The 23376-nt window shown below is 42.5% G+C and overlaps 1 protein-coding gene across 2 annotated transcripts in view; it reads left to right on the forward strand.

The window, feature by feature from the left end:
* The first annotated feature begins 14375 nt into the window (after window positions 1–14375).
* Window positions 14376–23376, forward strand: part of EPM2A (EPM2A glucan phosphatase, laforin) — a 68437-nt gene continuing 59436 nt past the window's right edge. The window contains exon 1 of one of the 2 annotated variants that reach the window (XM_074990432.1): window positions 14376–15110. In XM_074990432.1, coding sequence (XP_074846533.1) covers window positions 14849–15110 — 262 coding nt within the window. In that variant the 5' untranslated portion in view covers window positions 14376–14848. The remainder of the gene's footprint in view (window positions 15111–23376) is intronic. The other variant, XM_074990433.1, reaches the window with a different exon arrangement.

Consider the following 23376-nt stretch of genomic DNA (forward strand, 5'->3'; position numbering starts at 1 on the left):
GGCATAAGGGTAAACATACTACTAGTCATATGGACGGAACAACATCCTGCTCTTATGTAAGAAGCATGCATGTGCAGATTCTTATTTGGAATTGTGGAGCTAACTGATTATGGGAGGTGGTTCTGCTATTGCACAAAAGTAGCAGTCAGCTCTGCTAAATGTGCATTGGATTCCACATGTCTGTGATTCAGAAAGGAAGTTCCAAGATGGACATCATAATCACTTTCTCATGCTTTTAATCTTCAAAGTATTTTTAAAAATAATCCATGTAGAAAAAGCAGCTTAAATTATTATATTTAAAATCACTGAAAGAGAGATCTTCAGACCGCGTTATGACTTCATCTTGGCAGCCTTGCCACGTGCTAATCTGTGGGTTTGAACAAACACTTGAGACAAAACTTTCAAAAAAGGGATATGTAAGGAATCTCCTTTTCCTTTTGTTTAAGCAGCCAAACAGATGTGATTAAGGCATGGTCTTTTTTGAGACCATATGTATAAAATGTCCTAAAAACAATCCCCAAGTCTCAAAAAGTTAGGAGATGTTAGATTAGCATTTAGTTCTAAAGTGGTTTTCTCAGCCTTAGCATTCATCCTAGTTGCCAGAGTGAATATTATTCTCTAAATGAGCAATATAACTGCGTGAAATGCAGTATGTATGGTTACATAAAATAACTATAGAAAAAAACTGAAAATCTTAATTTTGTTGAAAAAAATTGCTACTACGAGCCTCACCTGAGATGAGCAGAACTTTCGTTTTTCATAGATTTTTTTTTTTCTGAGATAACCTGCTAATAAGAAAACTTTGTTCCAGGAGATATTTATTTTTGTCCATCCCCTGGAATTTTAAATAAGGCCCAAATTTGCAACTCTTACACAGCTGAGTGAAGTAGTAACCCAAGCAGTCCCACTGACTACAGCAAGAAATATTTGCTTGTCAGTCTGAGTGATAGCTGTCCAATGGAATCCAGGGAGTGTAGAAGTGCTGATAGTACTGAAATGTCATTTCTATAGTTCTTTCTTGTAGAGGACATTGTATTCTGCTACATTTGCAGCAGTATCTAGTCACTTGAGACCAAAGATGATGGGGAACAGTGAGATAAATGAGTCTTGTATGCTTGTGATTCATAGGCTTTGAAGAGGTCTGTTGAATCTCCAAAATTAAGCGAGCAATAATGTTAAGGGTTCGTCTACACTAGCCCCCTTCTTTGAAGAAGGCATGTAAATGAGCTGAGGCAGTGAATAGCAATGAGGTGCTGTACTGAATATGCAGCACTTCATTGGCATAATTCTCACCACACAGACTTCGAAGTTGCTAACTTTGAAGCACTGGCAAGCAGTGTAGCTGTTGGCACTTTGAAATTCCCTTACTCCAAAAACATTTGGGAGTAAGAGAACTTCAAAGTTGCACGGGTACTTGGAAGTGCCTGGAGCTAGACTGCTTGCAGGTGCTTCAAAGTTAGAAACTTCGAAGTTTGTGTGCTGAGAATTATGCTAATGAGGTGCTACATATGCAGAGCAGTACCTCATTGCTATTCACTGCTTCAGCTCGTTTGCATGCCCCCTTTGAAGGAGGGGCCTAGTGTAGACGAGCCCTACATGTAGAGCATCTGCAAGTTTCTCAGCTGCTGTAAATCATAAAGGCCATGTCTACACTTACAGAAAACTTCAAAATCGCCATGCTAATGGCCAAATCACAGAATACTAATGAGACACTGAAATGAATATTCAGCACCTCATTAGCATTCCATGTTCACTTTCCCACGGCTCGTCTAGTTGGGGGTCTTTTGGCAAAGGACACCCATGTAGACGAGTTGTGGGCGAGCGAACTGTGGCACTTTTGAAGTGCTGCGGCTGGCGGCATGCTAATGAGGTGCTGAATATTCATTTCAGCGCCTCATTAGTATTCTTCGATTTGGCCATTAACATGGCTGTTTTGAAGTTTTTTTGTAAGTGTAGACACGACCAAAGTGATAGTAGCTCAGAATCGCATCTATGCCATCTCTAATTTTCAGTTGAAAATAGAATAAAAATCCTATATAGTTCAGAGTCAATGCCTGTGTTGTTGCTGGATCTCCTGGCATTTCTTTGGGACAGTTTGCTAAAATAGTTTAATTATAGGGTACAGATAATCGTATGTGGGGTTGTTAGGCATAAACTTGATGGGTCTGTAATTACTGTGCAGCATTTTTAGAGACCTAGCAATAGACTTCAAGTAAAATTTTGAACTTCCTTTCCATAGCAGAATCCATAAAAAAATCAAAGTGGCATGGTATTTATTTATTTTAGTGTGCATCTGAATATGGCATTTCTGGTAACTATTTGGATAAAAGAATCAGGAATTACAGGTTCTATTTTTCATGAAATATGTTGTCTACTGCTAGTTTACAATTTTCCACAGCGGTTAACCATTAGTGGGGCAAGATTGTTCCTCAGTCTATTGCTCTAGAACTGCCCCTCTTCTCCTGGCCAATTCTCCTGTCCGAGTAGATTGCTCTTTTTAGGTGAAAGTAGTACCTATTTCTATCCAGGGCTTCACTACCGAATCCTTAATCTCTTCCCTGATTCATCCTTGGAATTTGTTACTGAATGATTTTTGTTCCAATACAGAAACGAACAGGATGAACATCAGAAGCTCCACATCATGCAAGGATTCCCCAAGCCAAGGCTAATCTCAGCTCCCGGATAGTGGTAATTTGAGGAGGACATAGCATAGGCCAGGATATAGCCTGCAATGTCAAACTGATCAGCTGTTTATGGCTTCCCCTCACGTGCTCAGCCATTTTTGTTTCCATCTGCTGGCACTAGACCCTGGCTTGTTATTCTCCTTACTCTGTTGTCCGTCTATCTGGGCTAGATTGTGATCTCGTAGTATAAACCAGGAGTCATTTGCTGGGAAAAGTGATCATTTTCCAAAATACTGTTTCATAAGCCAACAATGATCTTTAAAGAATCATAGAATCATAGGGCTGGAAGGGACCTTAGGAGGTCATCTGGTCCAGCCCCCTGCCTAAAGCAGGATCAGCCCTAACTAAATCAACCCAGCCAGGACTTTGTCACGGCAGGACTTAACCTCTTGGGATGGACATTCCATCAACTGTCTAGGTAATACATTCTAGTGCTTCACCACCCTCCTGGTCAAATAGTTTTTCCTAATATCCAACGTACATCTTTCCCTCTGTAACTTCAGACCATTGCTCTTTATTCTGCCATCCGTCACTACTGAGAACAGCCTCTCTCCATTCTCTTTAGAGTCCTGCTTCTGGAAGCTGACATCTGCTATCAAATTGCCCCTCACTCTTCTCTTCTGCAAACTAAATAACCTCAAATCCCTCATCCTCTCCTCATAGGTCATGTGCTCCAACCCCCTAATCAATTTCATTGCCCTCCACTGAACCCACTTCAGTGCATCCACATCCTTTCTATACTACAGGGGCCCAGAACTGGACACAATACTCCAGATGTGGCCTCACCAGTTGCAAATAGAGGGGTATAATAATTTCTCTAGATCTGCTGGAAATGCTTCTCCTAATGCACCTCAATATGTCGTTAGCCTTCTTAGCTACAAGGGCACACTGTTGACTCATATCCAGCTTCTCATCCACCGTAATCCCCAGGTCCTTTTCTGCTGCACTGCTACTTACCCGATTGGCACTCAGCCTGTAACAGTGCTTGGGATTCTTCCGTCCCAAGTGCAGGACTCTGCACTTGTCCTTGTTAACCTCATCAGATTTCTTTTGGCCCAATCCTCCAATTTATTTTGGTCACTCTGGACCCTATCCCTGCCCTCCAACATATCTACCTCTCCATCTAGCTTAGTGTCATCCGCAAATTTGCTGAGGCCGTTATCATGCTTCAGGGAGCTGCCTTAACAACATCATATAACCAGCTGGATGAGAAAAAAATCACTGCTTTATTTATTTATTGTTGCACTATGGACCAAATAGAAGAAATCACATTAAAATCCATGAAGTGAGACGCTACACTATTCCTGTGAATAGATTAATTCCATGGAGTTCATTCAAAGTTTGATCTTTGGCTTGATCAATACATCAAAGATACTTCCTTTCCCTGAATTTATGTTGGCAACAACGCTAAATATAAGCTTTGGGATAATTTTGCATATACAAATTAATTCTTCATAGAATTATAAATCTGTCTGAGACAGACATTTATTTTGCACCAACATGGACAAATGTCACGTAATAAATTTTTTCAAAGTTAGAAACCTTGTTAGTGACTGAATTATTTTATTAACTTGAACATTTCTCAGTAAAAGGTGATGTCTTTTGGACTTTCCATCATTATCTTGTTAACAAATAACCTCTTATGTAGTCTTTGTGCCAATAGTAGAAGAGCAGCTTTTTAAAATGGCAGTTAAATTACTGTGTTTGTTGTTCACTTCCGTGTTCAGATAGCTGTGTGAAGACAATAGTAGAATATTAAAAAAAAAAGTTGTTTGGAGGAAATGAGTAGAGGTTTTATTCAAAGGGGATTCAAATGACTTGTCATGCAGTTTTCAAAATTTGCTAATCAAAGTCAAACTGCTGCTCAGACTCTTTCTCAATTAAAAAGCCACTAATTGAGTCTGACAATCTGAAATGAACGAAATGATAGGTAATGTGCAATCCATCCATCATTCTTGTCAGTTGTCAAAGGCATCAGTTGTATATTTTGATTTGGAATAATAAGGGATAGTATGTCTCTAAACACCAAGTTACAATATTTGCAGTAATTTCAGAAAGGCAATAAAGAATTAAATTTATATAATATGCACATCAGTATCTGGAATTTAACAAGACCATGAGAAATTTAAAATTGATTATATTTGTGTTATAGTGAAATGTATAAGCTCTTTGCACAAAACCTATTGCTGACAGCAGCAATCATTCCTCATCTCTCTGAATTTTATCCACTACCAAGACAGCAGATTTTTCTTTCCATGCTTGCTCATTTTCCTCTTTTAATTTCTTTCAGTGTTTGAAAAATTGTAGCCCAGTTGTCTTCCCAATCAAATTTTTTTTCTAATTTGTAGACATACCATCCTAACTATTACAGATGAAACTCTTAGGCTGCGTCTACACTACAAACTTACTCCAAAGTTAACTTCGAAGTAAGGGGCTGCTTCAAAGTAGCCTGCAGAGCATCTACACACACTTTTCCTTACTTCAAAGTTAACTTCGAAGTAAGGGAATCTAATTTTGAAGTCACTGCTCCATTCCAGGACAGAAGTTTAACTTCAAAGTTAAGTGTGTGGATGCTCTGCACTCCTTACTTTGAAGTAAGGAGTCTGCCAAGGAGGTGGCGCCCTGGAGGACACAGACAGTCAGGCCAGCCCAGGCAGGGCTCTATGGTCCCTGCTGACTGCCTTAAAGGAAGTAGATCTCCTGCAACCCCAGGCAGGAATCTGACACTGTGCCACAAGCAGGGGCAGCATGAGCTTGCCCTCGGACTGCCCCGTGTGAAGCACCAGCCAGTCTCTGCAGCCCCTGGCCACCACGGCAGCACACCACGACTCCCCTCCTGCCTAGAGGCCCTGACAAGGAGTCCGAGGGCTCACAGGGCCTGGGCAAGGGTTGTGACAGGAGGGAACCCTCATGGACAGAGGAGGAGCTGAAGGACCTCCTCTCCCTATAGGGGAAGAAGGGGTCCTTCGGCAAACAGGCGGCTGCCAGTGCAACACCAAGGCCTTCGACCGGGTGGCCAGTGGCCTCACCGCCAAAGGCCACCCTGATCACGCCAGCGGCCGCATGAAGGTTGAGGAACTCCGCCAGACCTACATAAAGGCTCCTGATGCTGCCAGCCAGTCAGGGGCACAGCCCGTGTACTGCCCCCACTACAGGGAGCTGCACAGACTCCTGGGGCTGAGAGAGGTGGCCACCCCGGAGCATGTAGTGGACACCACCGGTCCCCCGTCCCCAGCACCACCAGCCCTCCACACAGGGACCGGCCCACTGAGACCAAGGGTGATGAAGAGAGCTCCAGCGACAGTACCTTCATCATTGCCTTCCCCTCTGGGACACCCAACTGGGAATTGTTGAGTTGAGCTTTGCCCAAGCCCCAGGAGTTGCAGCCAGTACGTATGGAGTGAGTGGGATGTCACAAGGGCCGGGGATGGGGCCCCCTGGAACAGCCCCACAGCCCACATGCCTGAGGATGGGGGAGTGGGAGGGAACATGGGCCGACCCTTGCCAAGCAGGAACCTCTGGACATCTGGAATCTTGCAGGCCATCAGGCAGCAGGGGAGCAGGGCTGGGGGCAAAGGAGTAGGGGCCCTGGACCGTTCCCCTGTCCCCTTCTGTCTCCACAGGTCCCTTACTGGTCAGCTGCCACGGCACATCTGAGTAAGCCACAGTCGCAGGGGGCCAGGACGCTGACCCATTGCCCCAGCCTACATCCTCCCACAGCCACAACCGGGCCCTCCGGAGACAATGCTGGAGGGATGAGGAGGCGGCTGCTAACCAGGCAGTTGTGCGGAAGATGACCGGGATGCCCCAGGACTGCCTAAAACTTGTAAATTTGTATCAGAAGTGCCCACATTTATATTTAAAAGAGAGGGTTATTGTAGGCTTTGACCACTCACAGCCTCCCAAAGAGATCACTGGAAGCTGTTGATGCCCACTAACTCTGAATATTAGACCATTGATATAAATCCCTAGCTTCAGGTATTTCTGCCATAACAATTTTGTAACATTTGTCTTGGGTATGCTAAGGAAGTAGCTGGTCATGATTCGGAGAAAAAATTGGATTTATAAATAGCAAAGAAATTAATAATTTAAAGGGATACTAAACAGCTATGTCTCTCCAAAGAAAATTCAGTATCCTCCAGACAGATTGGTGTAACTCATTCCCACTTTCATACAGAGACAGGAAAGAGCAAATCTGTGTTGATAACACTATCTTTATAAAAGGGTTTTAAGGACAATACTGATGACAATTCTGAGAGAATAAGCATCTGAACACTGCTGGATGTTTTGTTAAAGAACCAGTAGTAGCTTCTTGTTTTGCAACTTTGGGTCCTAAAAGATTCTCAGTTCTCCAAGTTTACTCAGTCTCCATTTTTTGTTGGAACACGAGACAATTCATTTGAGTCACTGTCATTTCCATTTCTAGTTGCTGTTCTTCTATGGCACCCCTTTTCGTAGAGAGTGGCTCCCAGGCTTTCCCTAGCAGCATTCTCTGGAACTCGCCACCAGATAAAATTTTTCTCTAACTTTCCTTTAATCACTTGACTAAAATTCTTTGTTCCCTCTCCTCTCCCAATGATGTATGTCAGAATAGTGATTCAGAAAATACTGAGCTATCCATTAAAAATAGGAATGGTAGTTTAAAATGGCCTGATTTTCAGTTAGTTTAAATGAAGATCTGTAGTAACAAGGTCTAATTGGTTTAGAAAATGTGCCTCAGAACTGAAGTTATTCTGAAGACCATGCTAAAGCAAGTGTTCTTAATTCTTAAATCATGTGGTCAGCATTGCATTTTTTCTTTATTGAGCCTGAGGTAATTCTGATGCCATAGCAGTGGAAACATTTATATTCTTTGATACTGATATTCTTAGGAATTCTGCTTCTGGAAATAAAGTCCTGAAGGCCTGTTTGGGTCACTTAGGCTTGGTCTAGACTAAGGGGAAATGTTGAAAAGATATGCAAATTGCACACTGCAACTTGTGTATCTTTTCCTGATTTCCTGTTGGGAGGGGCTTTTCCATAATTTGGCCCAGCTACCTGGTGCCAAATTTCAGAAAAACAACCGTCCCTTGAGCCATCCCTTCTTCCCCATAAAACACGGTTTACAGGGATGAGGAAAGAATGCTCCTGGCACAGCAGACCTCTTCCAAGAGACCTTTCGTATCCCAGAAAGTCTGCAATCTAGACATAGCCTTAGATATTTGGGAGTGCCTGTAACTTCCAATACACATCAGGCAAACTTGTATTTTGTAGTCCATTTAATTACACTGATCATTAGGGCTGTGAATACGGACATTACTAGTATTGCTGAGAGGTTGATAACATAGAAATGAGAGAGTTTTACTAATTTCCATTCTCCAACTACAAAAAATACGGTCTAATGGAAATTAAACCATCTGGTTTTGGTTGCTTGTTAAAATCATTTTAAATGAAGATATTTATCATGGAACAACAGTAGCTGCTTCATGGTTAGCATTCAGTCTTGATGACCTCTGCAAGCCTCACTGGGTGGTTGGAATACCACCTTTCATGAACACAACATATTCACAATATTTTGTTTAGGCAGTAGATTAGCTGAAATTAAAAATGACATGTTGGAATTACATTAAACATGTAGCATAAAGAACTGGACTATAATGAAAATAAGGCTTAGTACTCAAAATACCAATAAGAAATTTCAAAATTCCTTTACAAGAATTTATTAAGTATTAAATTCTACGAATGGTTGGCTGCTGTTCAAAACCCTTGCAGGGGGCAATAAAAGTAGCTGTGAATATTTACATATAATTATATCCACGAAAACAAAATATCTCACTAAATAAGCAGGAGATTCACCTCAACTGAATTAAATAAATCCTACAGGTAGAAACTCTTGGAGAGAGAAAGAACAGACCAAAAAAGTCTGGGTAGCTGATGAAGTATTTGCTTCTAGGGAAAAGTAATTCTGATAGCTCAAGAAAGCAATTCTGCTGATTCTCAATTATATGTAGTGAAAGGGATTAAGGAGGTTTTAGAACACCACATAACTATAATAATGTACTAAACATAATAACTGCCATAATCAAGAGAACCATGTAGTGTTGGTCAGATTAGTGCCTGGCACCAGGTCTTCAAATCCCTAAATTCTTCAACTTCAGTTTACCCCAGATTCAAAAAGGCTTTGGACATTTGTGTTCCATAACACATGACAATCCTCTTTTGAGGATAATTATGTGGCTATATGAACAATTTTAACTGATGTGTGGAGATAAACTAAAAAGGCAGCATTAAATGGGACAATTACCTCCTGTTGCTATTTTCCCTTGGGATTACCAGATACCAAGATAGAGCTGCTGGCAGCACCCCAAAAACGTTAAATTGCTGATGTGTCTCCAATGTCCTATACCCCAACTACTTATTTTTTAATCTCAATAATGTCAAAGACAATAAGTATGAAATAGATGAGTTGCTTATAATTGTTCAGGATACCTATGTGATGTATATTCTGTTATACAAGTCCATGATAGGGAAAGTAGAAATAGTTCATGTGCTTAATTTGAAGCATGAGCGTATGTGCTTTGCTGGATTAGGACCTTAATATATTTTCTTACTACAACTATGCCATTTTCAGATTTTAAAAATCTAGTTTTTAATTACGGCATCACTTAGGAAATTCAGACACTGATGCACTTCTTGTGCCCACAAAGCTCTTATTAAAACCTAAATGACCTACAGTATGAGTGCAAATAATTGCACCTGTAAAACTGCAGGCAGTGAAAAGCAGGACTGGGTAAATTTGAGCTGAAAAACAAACAAAAAGATCATCCCCTAATCGTTAATATAGTTTTAGTCTTTCAAATATTTGGAGATTATTTTTATTCCTGAATCATTTTTGCTTTGTATTGGAAAGGCTCAGTTCCTGTTGACATCATGCATATTGTCTACTGTGTATGTAAAAATGCTATGTGCATATATTATACACACCTACCCACACACTTTTATATGTGGTTATAAAATTGAGAAAATCTAAATAAACAAGGACTAAGTCTTGAGATTTTCTAAGGATGTAGAAGAATGCTTAAGACAAATCAAATGTCATTAAGAAAAATAATTTTACCTATTTTTGCAAAACATAAAGCATGTGTGTGTATGCATATGTTTATGCTGAATATAGACATAAAGGTTCATTGATATTGTTGATGATGTTTGTTACTATGAAGCTGCAAAACATCCCTCTGGTCTATTGATATAAATGCAGCAACTCACATGATTAGCAGAAAAAAATGGGAACTGTTGTTTCAGGTTGTCTGCAAATTTTGTCAGACATTACTACATTGGTTACACTGAGTTGATATTTTCAAGCTTTTCTTTGCAACCATATTGAACTGAAACCATGTTGGTTCCTCACATGGTATTATTGTATGTAAATCCATTGAAATCAAAAAGATCCATGTTTATTTATCCAAGCTCAGGATATATCCCAGAATTTTTATATAGATAAAAGATGAAATTCTGAAGTAAAATTCTATGTCTGTAAAATTGTTGAATGCTCAGAGCCAAGTTAATGATGAAGGCATGTATTCAGTACACTGGTATGGAAATATTAAGGTTTATTTAAATATATAATATTAAATGACAATTCCATTCATATCTAGACTAAGGAATACATACAGAAATACTACATGCTATTGGAGACTTGCCATTAATTTCTAGTCTCATTTTCATAACTAGTGAAATACTCCAATTAGGAGAAGATAGATCCAATTCTTTCATGCCGTACATTGGCAACCTGTCTCTAGAGAAGCGTAATCAGCCTTAACCAAGGAGCTTGCTGTTTCACTATGGAAATAAAAGATTCAGGCTACACTATGACATCTTTCATGGACTCCATTACTCCTCTGGAAGCCTCTCCAATGATCTTTGTCTTGACACACAATGACTCTGCAAGGATAAGAGTGTAATCAGGGTCCCTATCTGTTCACTTCTGAAAATATATTAATTAGATTCATTTTTCATCTGTGATGGCTGACTTCTACTCCCGGTTTTTAGTCACAGATTAGATTTTCTTCTATTCTGCTCTTTTCTCCTGCCATGGTAACCTATACTATAAGGTGTTTGATCCCTTTCCTGCATCAATATAAAGGACAGAGCAACGGGAGAAGCCTATGTTTTTACAAAACTGGAGGTTGTTGTCAAGAAGTGAAAATAAGAGACCACCTGCACTATCTCCAAACATGATTTAATTGTATGTTTCACTCTAAAAAACACCTAAATATGTTTAATAATGATGATAAAGCAATCCAGCTATATTTCTCTTCTCCTCCCTGTTTCTTCCCCGTTTTTACAGAGGGTTGATGGTAACTCAGTTAAATCATCCAAGAAATACAGGGTTATGCAACGCCTGAATTTTCCCCTCCCACCTGAGTTCTACTATTATTAATAATTACTAACTCTGTGAACAGAAAATGGGGTCTATCTGATATATTCATTGTTACAATGTGATCAAATAGATCTACTCTCAAGTATATTCTGACCTATACATAATCTCTTTCATTTTTCTGACACCGTTAAAACTTCCAACAAAACAAATCAACTGTAGCTATGCCAAAAGCATAACATTGGGTGCTGGAAAGCATAGTGAAAATCTTCTTATTTTACTCTGTTTCCCATGGTTGCTTGGAAACGGACTATGGCACTCTCACCCACCACCTCTTCCCCATTTATATAAACAGTGGGGATTTTGACTTGCTCCTGAATTCAAGACACAAAATTGCAGCCATCATTATTCTAAAGAAGATATGTGAAGTGCAATTCATATTACTTAAGTGAAACTCTGATCTTCAGATGATTCAGTGCCTAATGTTTTACCCTCTGCTGCTGGCACTTCTTGAAGTGTTGTTAATCATGCAGAATGCATTTACAACTAGGAACTTCACATAATGGTGAAAACTAAGCAGTAATCGTTTCTCAAAGCAAATGACAAGAAGGAAATTTTCTGCCAAACTGCCAAGTTGCTGAAGTACTTTCATTCCACAGGACAGTGAAATTATGGATTGTTACAGACATTACACTAATTGGCTACCTCTGAAGCTCTGTTGCTAAGCTTTTGAAAAATAAAAAGGTTATATGTGGTTTGTCTCTACAAAGTAAACACATTTTTTCTTTGTCAACGCTAATATGGTATGTATGTCATTAATTTTGGATCACCCTCTCCTTCTTCTGACTAATGGAAAAGTGGTTTTATGTCACGCACACAAATATGTAGTTCTTTGGGACTGTGCCTCATTTTAAATAAATAAATCTTTTTAAATAAGATTCATGCTTAATGAGAAGCGTGACATTCCAGGGGTAATAATTAATACACAGTACCTTTCACCTGAGGATCTCAAGTTTACTTTGCAAGAGCTAATGAAGTCTCAGCAGCCCTCATAGATAGGTGTTACCTTTAAAGCCTGTGAGGGCATGTCTATGCTTATCCATGGATCAAAACTCCAGAGGTCAATCTTCCAGGGTTCAATTTAGCATGTCTAGTAGGGATGTACTAAATCATATCTTAGGGGCAGTCCCATCAACTCTGGTACTCCTTGCAGTCAAGTAAGGGAAGTTGATGGGAGCATTTCTCCATCCACCTGTTGTGGGGATGGAACCAAAGTTCAAATCAAGGTACATCAACACCAGCTACACAATTAATGTAGCTAGGATTGTGCATCTTAATTCAAACTTACCCCTAAAGTAGACCTGGCCTCAGATATTCATTGCCATTCTGACTTTTCCATGTGAGGTTAAAGGGTCAGAATGGTGTAAAGGGACACTAAAAACCCTGTATCTGGCCAAAGAAGAATTAACTCAGACCAAGCACTGCAGACAAAAAGCTGAGATATCTAATTTAGAATCCCTTCTTGGCACTATCAGCCTGATACCAGAAATCCCACTTCCAGCCAGCAAGTTTAAACTCCCTTACAATGGCCCTTATCCACCTACTGCAATTCTACTGAACCTTCCATGGAGCTTCCTAGCAACCTAAAATGCATTTACCAAGTCCTCAGATATTACCTGTCTGATTGATGCCCATCCACAGGCCCGTTCCTCAAGCCTCAGACATAAAATAACACTAACTAACCACGCTCCCTAACATTCTTCATCAGCATCAATTCTGCAAACCCTTCTGTACGTGATGTGTTTGAAAGACTGGGGCCTTAAACTGTAACATACTCAGTGTAGACCAGCGACTGGGCAGTCTAGGCCAGTGAGTGGGCTATACAAGTGGCCCTCCTTCATCTCAGTAGGCCACAAGAGTCTTGTAACCAAGACCCTGGGAGAGGTTAATTTTGCTAATTGCACTTGTGTTCCTAGCATTTGCAAGGTGTAACGATTGAACCATAGCAGCGCTTTGATTGGATGCAGGGGGAGTGTGTGGCTCTCACAATCATGCATGCAATGTTCCTCACTTCATGTACTCTTACTTTACGTGCACTATCACTTTACTAAAACTAGTAGTTAAAACACTAAGGCCGTGTCTACGCTAGCCCCAAACTTCGAAATGGCCACGCAAATGGCCATTTCAAAGTTTAATAATGAAGCGTTGTGGCACTTCGAAATTGACGGGGCTCCTTTTCGAAAGGACCTTGCCATCTGCTCATAGGAATAAGGGGACTTCGAAGTAGGCAGGGTCCTTTCGAAAAGGAGACTCGTCGGGACGAGCCGCGCGGCGGCAAGCCGCATCAATTTCGAAGCGCCGTGGCCGCCCACATGCTAATGAAGTGCTGGATATGCATTTCAGTGCTTCATTAGTAAACTTCAAAATGGCCATTTGAATAGCCATTTCAAAGTTTGGGGCTAGTGTAGACGTAGCCTAAGTGAACAGAAACCAGCAGAATCTGGCAACCCTGTGTGTGGGCAATGGTAAACAAAATGTCCTGCAGGCCAGGCATAAATCCCCAATAGGATGCATGCAGCCCATAGGCTGTGTCTACATATGCCTCTTCTTCCGCAAGCAGCATGCTAATTAGCTATCAGGAAGATGCTAATGGGGCACAGATGCAAATTTTGGGGAAGAAGGGGCTTCCAGAAGCAGGGTTTCTTTTGGGAAGACCTCCATGGGCTACACATCTGCACGTGGTCTTCGGAGTCTGGAAGAGCTTCTTCCGGACTTGGAACCATGTGCCAATACGCTAATGAGACACACAAAATTTGCATCCTTGCCTCATTAGCAACTTCCGGATAGCTCATTTGTGTGCCACTTCCGGATTAAGCAGCATTTGGAGACACAGGCATAGACTGCAAATTGCCCACTACTGTGCCAGAGATTTAAGGTAACTGCCTATGAGGGATAGGTCAAATAAATACTAATAAGGGGAACTCACAAGTTGACCTGTGAAATATAAGGCATCCCAAAGTAGAGGGATGTGGAGGTTCAAATAAGGATAAGTGGTTAAAACCTGCTTAAATATATATCAACCAGCAGGGGGCATCAGCCTAACACATTATAAAAGCAGTACCCCGACCTGCATGCCTTAGGGGGAGACGTGGGGATGACAAAAGTGGTGTGGATAGTGACTAACACAGGACTTGTCCAGTAGCTAGAGTGCAGGTAATGCAAATATTACACCAAGGCAAGAGAAATCATTGGTCTCCCTCTTCCCTTTCCCAGATGACTGGCTGGTTTGCTAACAGAAGTGGCTGTCAGCAGCAGCGCATTGGGCTGGCCCTGGGGTGCTCGCTGGCCCCCACCTTCCGTTGCTAGTGGCACTCTCGGAGGGGAGCCGCGTGTGTCTGTACCAACAAGGGGCTCCTGCAGCCCCTTAGAGGCGAACGAACCCGGTAGGGCATAAACTTCGGTGGGTAAAACCCGTTGCTGGAGCTGAACTGCAGTAACCGGAGCAAGGGGTCGGTCCGCCCCCGGGGTGCGCACCAAGCTGCAAGAGCCCAGAGGCTTCAGCTCCTACCTCGCCGCTCGCCCCCGCCCGGCTACTCTCCTCCGCCGCTCCCCCCTGCGCATGCGCGTGCGGCGAGATGCTCGCAGCACCGACGGCGGCGCGCCAGCTCTCGGGCTCAGTCATTCGCCAGCCGGCGCGTGCTGACGCTACAACCCGGAAACACGCGGAATCAGCGGGTCCCTCTGGCGGCCGAGAGGAGCCAAATCCCGCGGGGACGCGGAGGGAGGCTCGAGCGGGCCGGTTGTCGCCATGTTGTTCCGCTTCGGCGTCGTGCTGCCGGCCGGGCTGGCCGAGGGGGGCGTGGTGCTGCTGGTGGTGGGCTCGCGGCCGGAGCTGGGCCAGTGGGACCCGCAGCGCGCGCTGCCCATGAAGCCCGCGCGCCCGGCGGCCCCGCTCCCCGCCCAGGAGCCCGCGCTGTGGCTGGCGGAGGCGGTGCTGCCGGACGAGGAGGCCACGGGCACCTTCTGGTACAAGTTCCTGCAGCGGCGGGGCGCCGACACCGTCTGGGAAGGTAGCGGCGGGGGGCGGCCGCCCGGGTCCCCCGTCCCTCGGCGCTCCCTGCTGGCCTGGCCCGGCCCGGCGCTGCTCGGCCCGTGGAGGGGGTTGTTGGGAGGCTGGGGCGAGTACTGCTGCACTGTGGCTCCCGTTGCGTTGCGGTTTGGGGGAACTTGGCTTGTCCTGCACACCCGCTCTGGGCGTCCGCTCTCCGGCTGCTGCCGCCGCCCCTTCCGCACCGCCTGAGCAGCTGCGGCGGGGGCAAGCGCCCCGAAACCGGGAGCAGCAACCCCACCTCCACGTCCCAGGCCCGCTCTGCGCCCAGAGTGCAGCTTGGCCGAGCAGCTTCGCTCGGGGCAGCCTGCCAACAGTGTCGCGCCCGGTGCAGCGCAGGGAGGCCGACCTGAGCTCTAGGGTAGCAGTGGTCAGGTCGCTGCTGGAAAAATCCTCCCCACCGACCAGATGGGCATTAGCTACACACTCGGAAACGCTTTTCTTTCCTCATAGGGAGTCATCTGCCTGACAGCGCTGGAGGGGTGCAGCTGTGGTGTACAGGAACCCTGAGCGTCTAATAGTAGAAAGGAAAGGGGTTGAAGTGCAGGATTTGGGGTGGTCATCAGCACACTGTAATCCGTTTACTGGTGCTTCTCTCTTATGCTCTTGTTTTGCATTTGTGAACAAGCCATTCAGCAATGAAGAGTCATATTTCATTTGCTGGCTTATACTGTCACTGAAAGGGCTATCTAGAAAGGGGTGTATATCCAAGCGTATAGTACAGAAAAAAAACAGGTATGTTCAACTGTACACTGTGAAATATTCAGTGTGTATGCAGTGAAAAAAGCCAAGAGAAATATGTTTATTAGGAGCTTTAATGCGAGTTTACTATGTACAGAGTGAAATCAGCGTGTGATGTAACATTTGCTACTTACCATAACACATCAAGTCAAACTGGTAATTATAAAAGTAACATATCACGTATAGGTTTATCATATCATTTGATGGAATTGTTTCAGCATTTGTAATTATTATTTTCTCATTATTTCATACCATCTTTTCCTGTCCAGCATGGAGTTGCTTAGTTTCTGTAGACTAGCTCTGCACAAATCTGCTATCTCTCCTATGCATTCTCTGTGGGGTCTGCCTGTCCTATTTCAACCATCCATTATGCCCAATACCAGAGTCTTGACTTTTCCTTTTTCGTTCATTCTGCAGATGTGACCGAATGGCTGTAACTTCTGTTGTATAACCTTCTGCAGTAGGTTCTCTTTCGGCTGTGTCTTCCTGTATAATTCCTTATTGGTGACCTTCTGCATCCATCCTATTCTCAGGATCTTTCTATAACAACTCCTCTCATGCGCCAAAATCCTTCTAGTCGAATCTTTTGTGATCACCCACCCACCCTCACTCGCTCACTCACATCCATACAACATGCTGCTGAATACACATATTTTAAAGATGCTTAGCTTCATTCCTAAGCTAACCACTTTGCTTTTCCAGATCTTATCCATTGCCTTCAAACTCAGTCTTGCTTTTGCTATTCTAGTCGCTATTTCCCTCTTACAATCTAGATCATATGTCACGTTGGTCCTCAGATACATGAATTTCTCTGTGTTCTCTAGTTTGATCCCGTCTACACTGATCGTCCTTCCTATTTCCTTATTTCCAAATACAATTGTCTTCATTTTATCAATGTTCATAATCAGTCCTCACCACTTGGACTGTTCTTTCTAGCTTCGTCTCATCTTCCTCGATGGTAACTGTATCATCTGTGAACCTCAAGTTGTTAATTCTCATCCCGTTCACCAATATCCCTTCTACCTCTTCCTTGATCTTGTCTGTGGCACTCTAGATGCATGATGAAGACACTTGTCGATATCGGATCTCTTTGTCTTATACCTCTGCTCATTCTAAACCAACTTCCCAACTCTCTGCCCATTTTCACTGTTGCATCCACATTGTCATTGATATCCTTCAACAACCATGTCAACCTGCCATCCAACGCCATCCAAGTCACTCTCTGATCTATACTGTAAAATGCCTTCTGAAGATCGACAAAGCAACTGTAGATGTTCTTGTTCTTTTGTTGCGCTTTCTCCACTACTTAGTGCCAATATCTGCTGTAAGTCACTAAGCTTAATATTTGACCCAGATAAGTATCTCAACATGTAATTACTTCTCTTGTAATCAATATATATAACAGTCTGCCCAAAAATATATATGTCAATGTAGCTAGCTTTCTTTGGAGCTAGTTTTATTGTCAGGAAAAGGTTTGGTTCAGAGGCAGTAAAGTATTTAGTAACTTCTCTTGTATATTGTGCCAAATTCTGAGATTGATGAAGGGGCCAGTGTAATACAAGAAGTTTTTTTTTCCTTTCAGATCACTCACTGTACAGTAGACCCTCAAAATACGTGGTTTCAGGTTGCATGTAACTTGCTTTAATGTGAGTTAAACGTAACTTGAAGCTGCTCTGTGGCTGTCAACCTGCCTAGCTGCCTGCAGCTTCAGGCAGCTAGGTGGGCTTAAGAGTCCCTTCTCCCAGCCTTCCCTCAGCTGTGTGGGTAGGTCAGTTTCATCCATGGATGCTTGTTTAATGGGTGGGTCAGGTTCCTGGCTCCAAGGAGTGGAGGGGAGCTAGGAAGCAGGCTTTCCCTAGTTTCTGGCTCCCCTCCATTGTCTGGAGCCAGGAAACTGAGTGAGGCTTTCTCTCCTGGTCAGTTTCCAAGCTCTGCAGGGGATGGGGAGCTGGGGGCCAGGCTGCTGCCTGGTTCCCAACTCCTGGCCACTTGTGCTGGTCAGTTTCCTGGGTCCCTGAAGCAGTGGGCAGCTGGGAACCATGAAGCAGCCTGGTTCTTGGCTGTCCTGTGCCTGTGGGAACCAGAAACTGACAAGTTGTGAGCTGGTCAGTCTCCTGGGTCCCACAAGCAGTGGGGAGCTGGGAACCACACTGCCACTTGTTTCTTGTTTCCCCATTGCTTGTGGGACTCGGTAAACTGACCAGCTGATGGCCAGTTTCCTGGGTCCTGTAAGTGGCAGGTTGCCTCTTGGTTCCCAGCCACCTGCCACTGTGGGAGCCAGGAAACTGACCAGCCTTCATGGCTCCTGGAAGTCCAGGGGAGCCAAGAACCAGACTGCAATCCGTCAACTTGCACAAACATTTGAGTAATGCAGGGGTTGCAGGAACACAACCCCCATGTAACTCGAGGGTTTACTATACTGCAAGCTTTAAGGAATCTGTCTTTATTGCATATATGTGACAAATCCAAAAAATACAGTCTATGATACAGTAGTAAAACCTTTCTGCCTTTACCAGCCGTCTTGCAAAATATGGGTTTTATCAAGTGGAAGGAGTTTGGTGCTCATCTTTTTGAAGGTGTTTAGAATTGTAGCTTGGACTTTTTTTTTCTTGTAAACACAGAATAGTTGAATTATGTATCCACAGAGGATTTTCTAGGATATGAATTACTTGCACTCTTGTTCCTTTTTAAGATGAAGTCAGGAAGAAGTCTCTCAAAGCATTCTATTTTCTAGATGTCGAGGCAATTATATAAAAATGGTAAATTGGTAGCCGAATTGAATGCCTCGAGTACTATTCTAGGGGAGTGGGCTCGGCTAACCTTGGCCCAGCCTGAATAGCCTGGTTATAATGTGCAGGTAAGTCCAGATGAACACTGATTCGATTTGTACCTGTGCCCAGGGGATTGAGATACAATGAGGAGTGCGGAGACAATGTTTAATTGGAATGAATCAAAAACAGTTTATTATTTCACGTACAACAGCATAATACAAACACAGCAACAACAGTAACAAATACAAGATATGAAACTCATTGTTTTGACTTACTATCAGTAACATAGTAGATAATTTGGTTGTCACAGGTCACAGCACTCTGCTGTCAGGAATAACTGAAAGGTTGGTTAGTGTGTATCTGGTTAGGATTGGCTGGAGCACCTTGTACCCACCAGAAATATGTAGGCTAAAAGCCTTTAAGATATTGGGCTGAGGTGCCCTAAAGCTCGGTTTGAGCCGTATTTAGGCTTTTGTGGCTGGTTTGGCCAGGGCCTGTTTGTCCGGGTTGCTAGGCCACTGCTGGGGTATTATCTGGCAGTATGGGCCAGAGGGAGTTTTGGCTTTCTGGCTCGCTGGGCAAGAGCCTATTTGTCCAGTCAGTGGGTTGCTAGGCCACTGCTGGGTAATGTAGTGCAGGGTTTCCCTGTCACTACATAGATATAGAAAATAGTGTTTATATAATCTAATTATCTATGTCAGGATAACTATCTATACCTATATTAAGATAAACTAGCTTACCTACATTAATATTATGTAAACTATCATAACAAGCAATTGTAACGAGCAATAACAATTATAAATAACAGTTTAAAGGATATGTCTTCAGCTTCTAGAGAGCCTGAAAAGCAGGGCATGAGGCCTTTATTGTACAGCAAGTGGCTGAGAGGCCTGGCACAGGGCGCCACATCAAACAAGGCCCTCTGTGGAAGCAGCAATTGATGGCAGCAGGTCGAGGCGACACCGGCCAGGAGAAGAGGGTCAGCGTTTGGGGGGCGGGGTGGGGTAGATGCGCTGAGGTGTTGAGCGCGTGAAAAACGGCGGTTGCTGACTCCGCAATTCGTCCTCGAGTGCTGGCTCTCAGGTGGTAAATGGTGCAGCAGCAGACAAGGCTCCATAATTGTATATAAAATAAATGAGAGAATATACAGCTAACAAACTGTATCTTTGAAAAGAGCACTTGGTGTTGTGATGTACCTTGGATGTTTGACTAATGAAATTTCTCATATCTAACAACTGAATTAGACATAGCCTGTTTGACAATTTCTTTCTTTTGCAGAAGTCCAGGAAAGGTCAATATATGAAAGCCATCCAACCAAAGGAGCAATAAATGAAGCCCTTTTCTTGCAGGGATTAAGTTCAAAATAACACATTGCCCTGTCAATGATTGTGTGCTGGTTTCTGCGCACCACCACTATAAGGTTACCCCGTAAATTACATGCAATAAAGAAGTGTTTCAAACTCACTTTGGTGTCAGTCTGAAGTTATTATTTTAGAGCTGAAATCAGAAGAAAGACAGTTGGGAAGTGGAGCAACTTTATCACCAGTTGTCAGGCATACTTAAAATGATGGACTGCTAATAATCAGGATAGGATCCATGGCATATGCAGAAAATGTACAAATGAAGCTGTTGGGTGATAGATTTTGTTAAGGAGAGTCCAGTTTAGCTATTAAATCAGTGTTATTAAATCATCCTTCAGCTTCCTATACAATTAATTGCAGTGCGACTGACCTATACTTGTTGGCTGCGTCTCCCATGTTCTGCTTCTTCCAGAAGCAGCATGCTAATGAGCTAACTGGAAGGTGCTAATGAGGCATGGATGCAAGTTTTCCACCCCTCATTAGCATGTTCTGGTTAGCTCATTAGCATGCCGCTTCACACTTTCAGAAGAAGTGGCATGTGGAGACGCAGCCATTGGGAAATGTTTCTCCCCATTCTCTTTTATGTTGTGAAAATGTCTTGAACCAATTGGCATGTAACCACAGAGGCCCAGTTGCTATTTGCTTCACCCAGACATATCAAAATATAAAGGTTTCTGTTCACCCATGGGTGCTTGTTTAATGGGTAGTTTACTAAGTTCATACTAATTTTGCCCTAAATGCTGCTCCTGGCCTCACCTGCATGGCATTTTAGTCTTTATCATGGTGAATATTCAGCAGTCTGAACTTCCTGCCTGACTGCAAAGGTGGTTAACAGTCTGCGGATCATCACCATGCTGCTAAGTTTTTGTGGTAGCCACCTGAGTGTTTCCTTCATTCTCAGTCACTCAAAATTGTTAGATCTTGAACTCTGATTCCAGGATATCATTATTCTTGATGGTAAGGAGTGAAAAGAATCTTAATTTTTTTTTCCTTTCCAGTAATTAAAAAACCAGATTACCAAATATTTTCATGTCAAAGATGGATCAATAAAAACTTTGACAACTGTGTCAGTGATCCTCTGTATTCTGTTCTGAAAATTACAGTATGGAGCTAGATCTGAATTTTTAAAAAAAGAAAAGGTTTATGAAGTATAAATTAACACCTGTTGGCTATTCAATACCATCTGCGTTTAAAGTGAAAATTAACCTGTCTTCAGGAAAGTGTAACAGTTGAAAGAACATCTGCAACTCTGAAGGCACACTTGTAATTGATAGTGTGGGTGATGTAAGAATGGGCAGAACTATATTTGTTACAAGTAGCTGGGTGGAGGCACTCCTATACAATTACAGGGATTGCAATCCAGTTATGCATGTAACAGGTTATAATGCACATGTTATGGTACAATGCTTATATTTTGCACATTTGACATTTTAATCGGATAAGTTTCTTAAAATATATGTAAAAAACCAAGTGTATGATACTTATTTACATCTTCAAATTATATTATAAACATAATACTCAAATATTCCTTTGGGATGAATAGGTATTATACACATGAAGAAACTCAGGCAGTGATCACATTTCTTCCAAGCCAGAGAGACAGTTAGCATCAAAGCTAGAATTAAAAGGAATTTCTATCTTATGCTTAGACTGTCAGTCTTCATGCATTGTGGCCAAAATAAGATTACTTCGAGTATATTCCCTTACTGTATCAGAGGAGTAGCTGTGTTAGTCTGTATCTTCAAAAACAACAAGAAGTCCCATGGCACCTTATAGACTAACAGATATTTTAGAGCATAAACTTTTGTGGGCAAAGACCTGCTTTGTCTCATGCATCTGACGAAGCGTGTCTTTGCCCACGAAAGCATATGCTCCAAAATGTTAGTCTATAAGGTGCCACGGGACTTCTTGTTCCCTTGCTGTGTTTGTCATGGCTTTGTCCTATTTGCACTCAAGTATCTTCTGGAGATAGACCTCTGCCAAGAAACCTATGGAGAAATTGATGGCTGACAATGATAAGCTTGAAGACTAATCTGAGAAAAGCTAGTTCTGTATTTAAATTTTGCATTTAATTTACTCACAATTATGTATCTCTTACATTACTTGTCTGCCTTTGTAAATTCCTCAGAGCAGGGATTGTGCCCTTTTCAGTTTGTAAAGTGCCACCAACATATTATGGCTGCAACCAGAAATAAACTTGAATTTCTTAACTTGTTTATAGCCTCAGTTTTAACATAATAATGCAGGACTTTTTCAGTGAGTTAACTTACATAGATGGTAGAGAATATGCAGGGTGTGTTTACCATACAAATACATAATATACACTCAGAGCACTTACCACTACTTAGTTTTGGGGGAAAAAATGTACATTCACATTAATCTTAGTGTTTTTCTAGGGATTCTCTGGGTTCCAAATGGAATCTTGCCAATCTCTCATTTTTCTTCTTTTCAGGAACATATGATGCCTTATGGCAAACTTTGAAAAACAGTTCTATTTAAAACCAATTATACTACACCATGTGGGGCTGAGCATGCTGTCTTCGCAGCATTCCTGATCAAGCTGGGAAAGGCAACTGATGTTGGATTTGCTTGTGGAATGTATACCGTCTGAGCAGTGCAAAAAGCTTTGTAATTTCAGTTAGATGTAGCTTTGGCTAATAGTGATATAAGTAAAATACATTCATAATTTTCAAGTGACTTGAGCTGTCAGTGGTCTGAAAATTGTAGAGATATGGCACATTACAGCTCAAATAATTGAAGCAAACTGCATATTTTATAGTGTGCATGCTTGTCTAATTCAGGAGCAGTCAAGCAGGATGGACAACTTTAAATCAGGCTTATCCTTTGGCTCCTTCCAGTAATGCATACTACTGCCGGGCTTTGTACTTGTCATTATGAAATAAAAAGAACTCTCCATAAGTGGCAGTGGTTTCTTTATCTTTTAAAATGTAGCTTTGTTTGCTCTTGAAGAGAGGAGTGCACTCTTTCACACTACACTAACTGGTTAAGTGTCAAGGTGCTGGTGTTAGTGCTTGCATGCTGGGTGCTTTGGAAACAGAGAAAAGCCCTGCCTGTGGGTTTAAATGTTACTCTTCTTCAGAGTCCAGCGAGCCTCCTTGCTTCCCACAGTGTGGTCTGTTCAGTCACTGTCTTATCAGTGCTCTTCTCCCTTTCTTTCTCAGCATGAGTTTATCAGTCCAAGTAGGGAGTGCTCTTGTGATCAGTGCTCTACTTTTCTCAGGATCCTGTTACAGTTGTCACCTGCTTTTTTCTTTTCAATCTCTCCTTCAACTTTTTGTATTCCTATCTTGCCTCTTTACTTTCTATTATATTGATTTTTCAGCAGCTCCAGTTT

The sequence above is a fragment of the Carettochelys insculpta genome, chromosome 3 (assembly GCF_033958435.1).
Source record: "Carettochelys insculpta isolate YL-2023 chromosome 3, ASM3395843v1, whole genome shotgun sequence".
NCBI classification, from domain to species: domain Eukaryota; kingdom Metazoa; phylum Chordata; order Testudines; family Carettochelyidae; genus Carettochelys; species Carettochelys insculpta.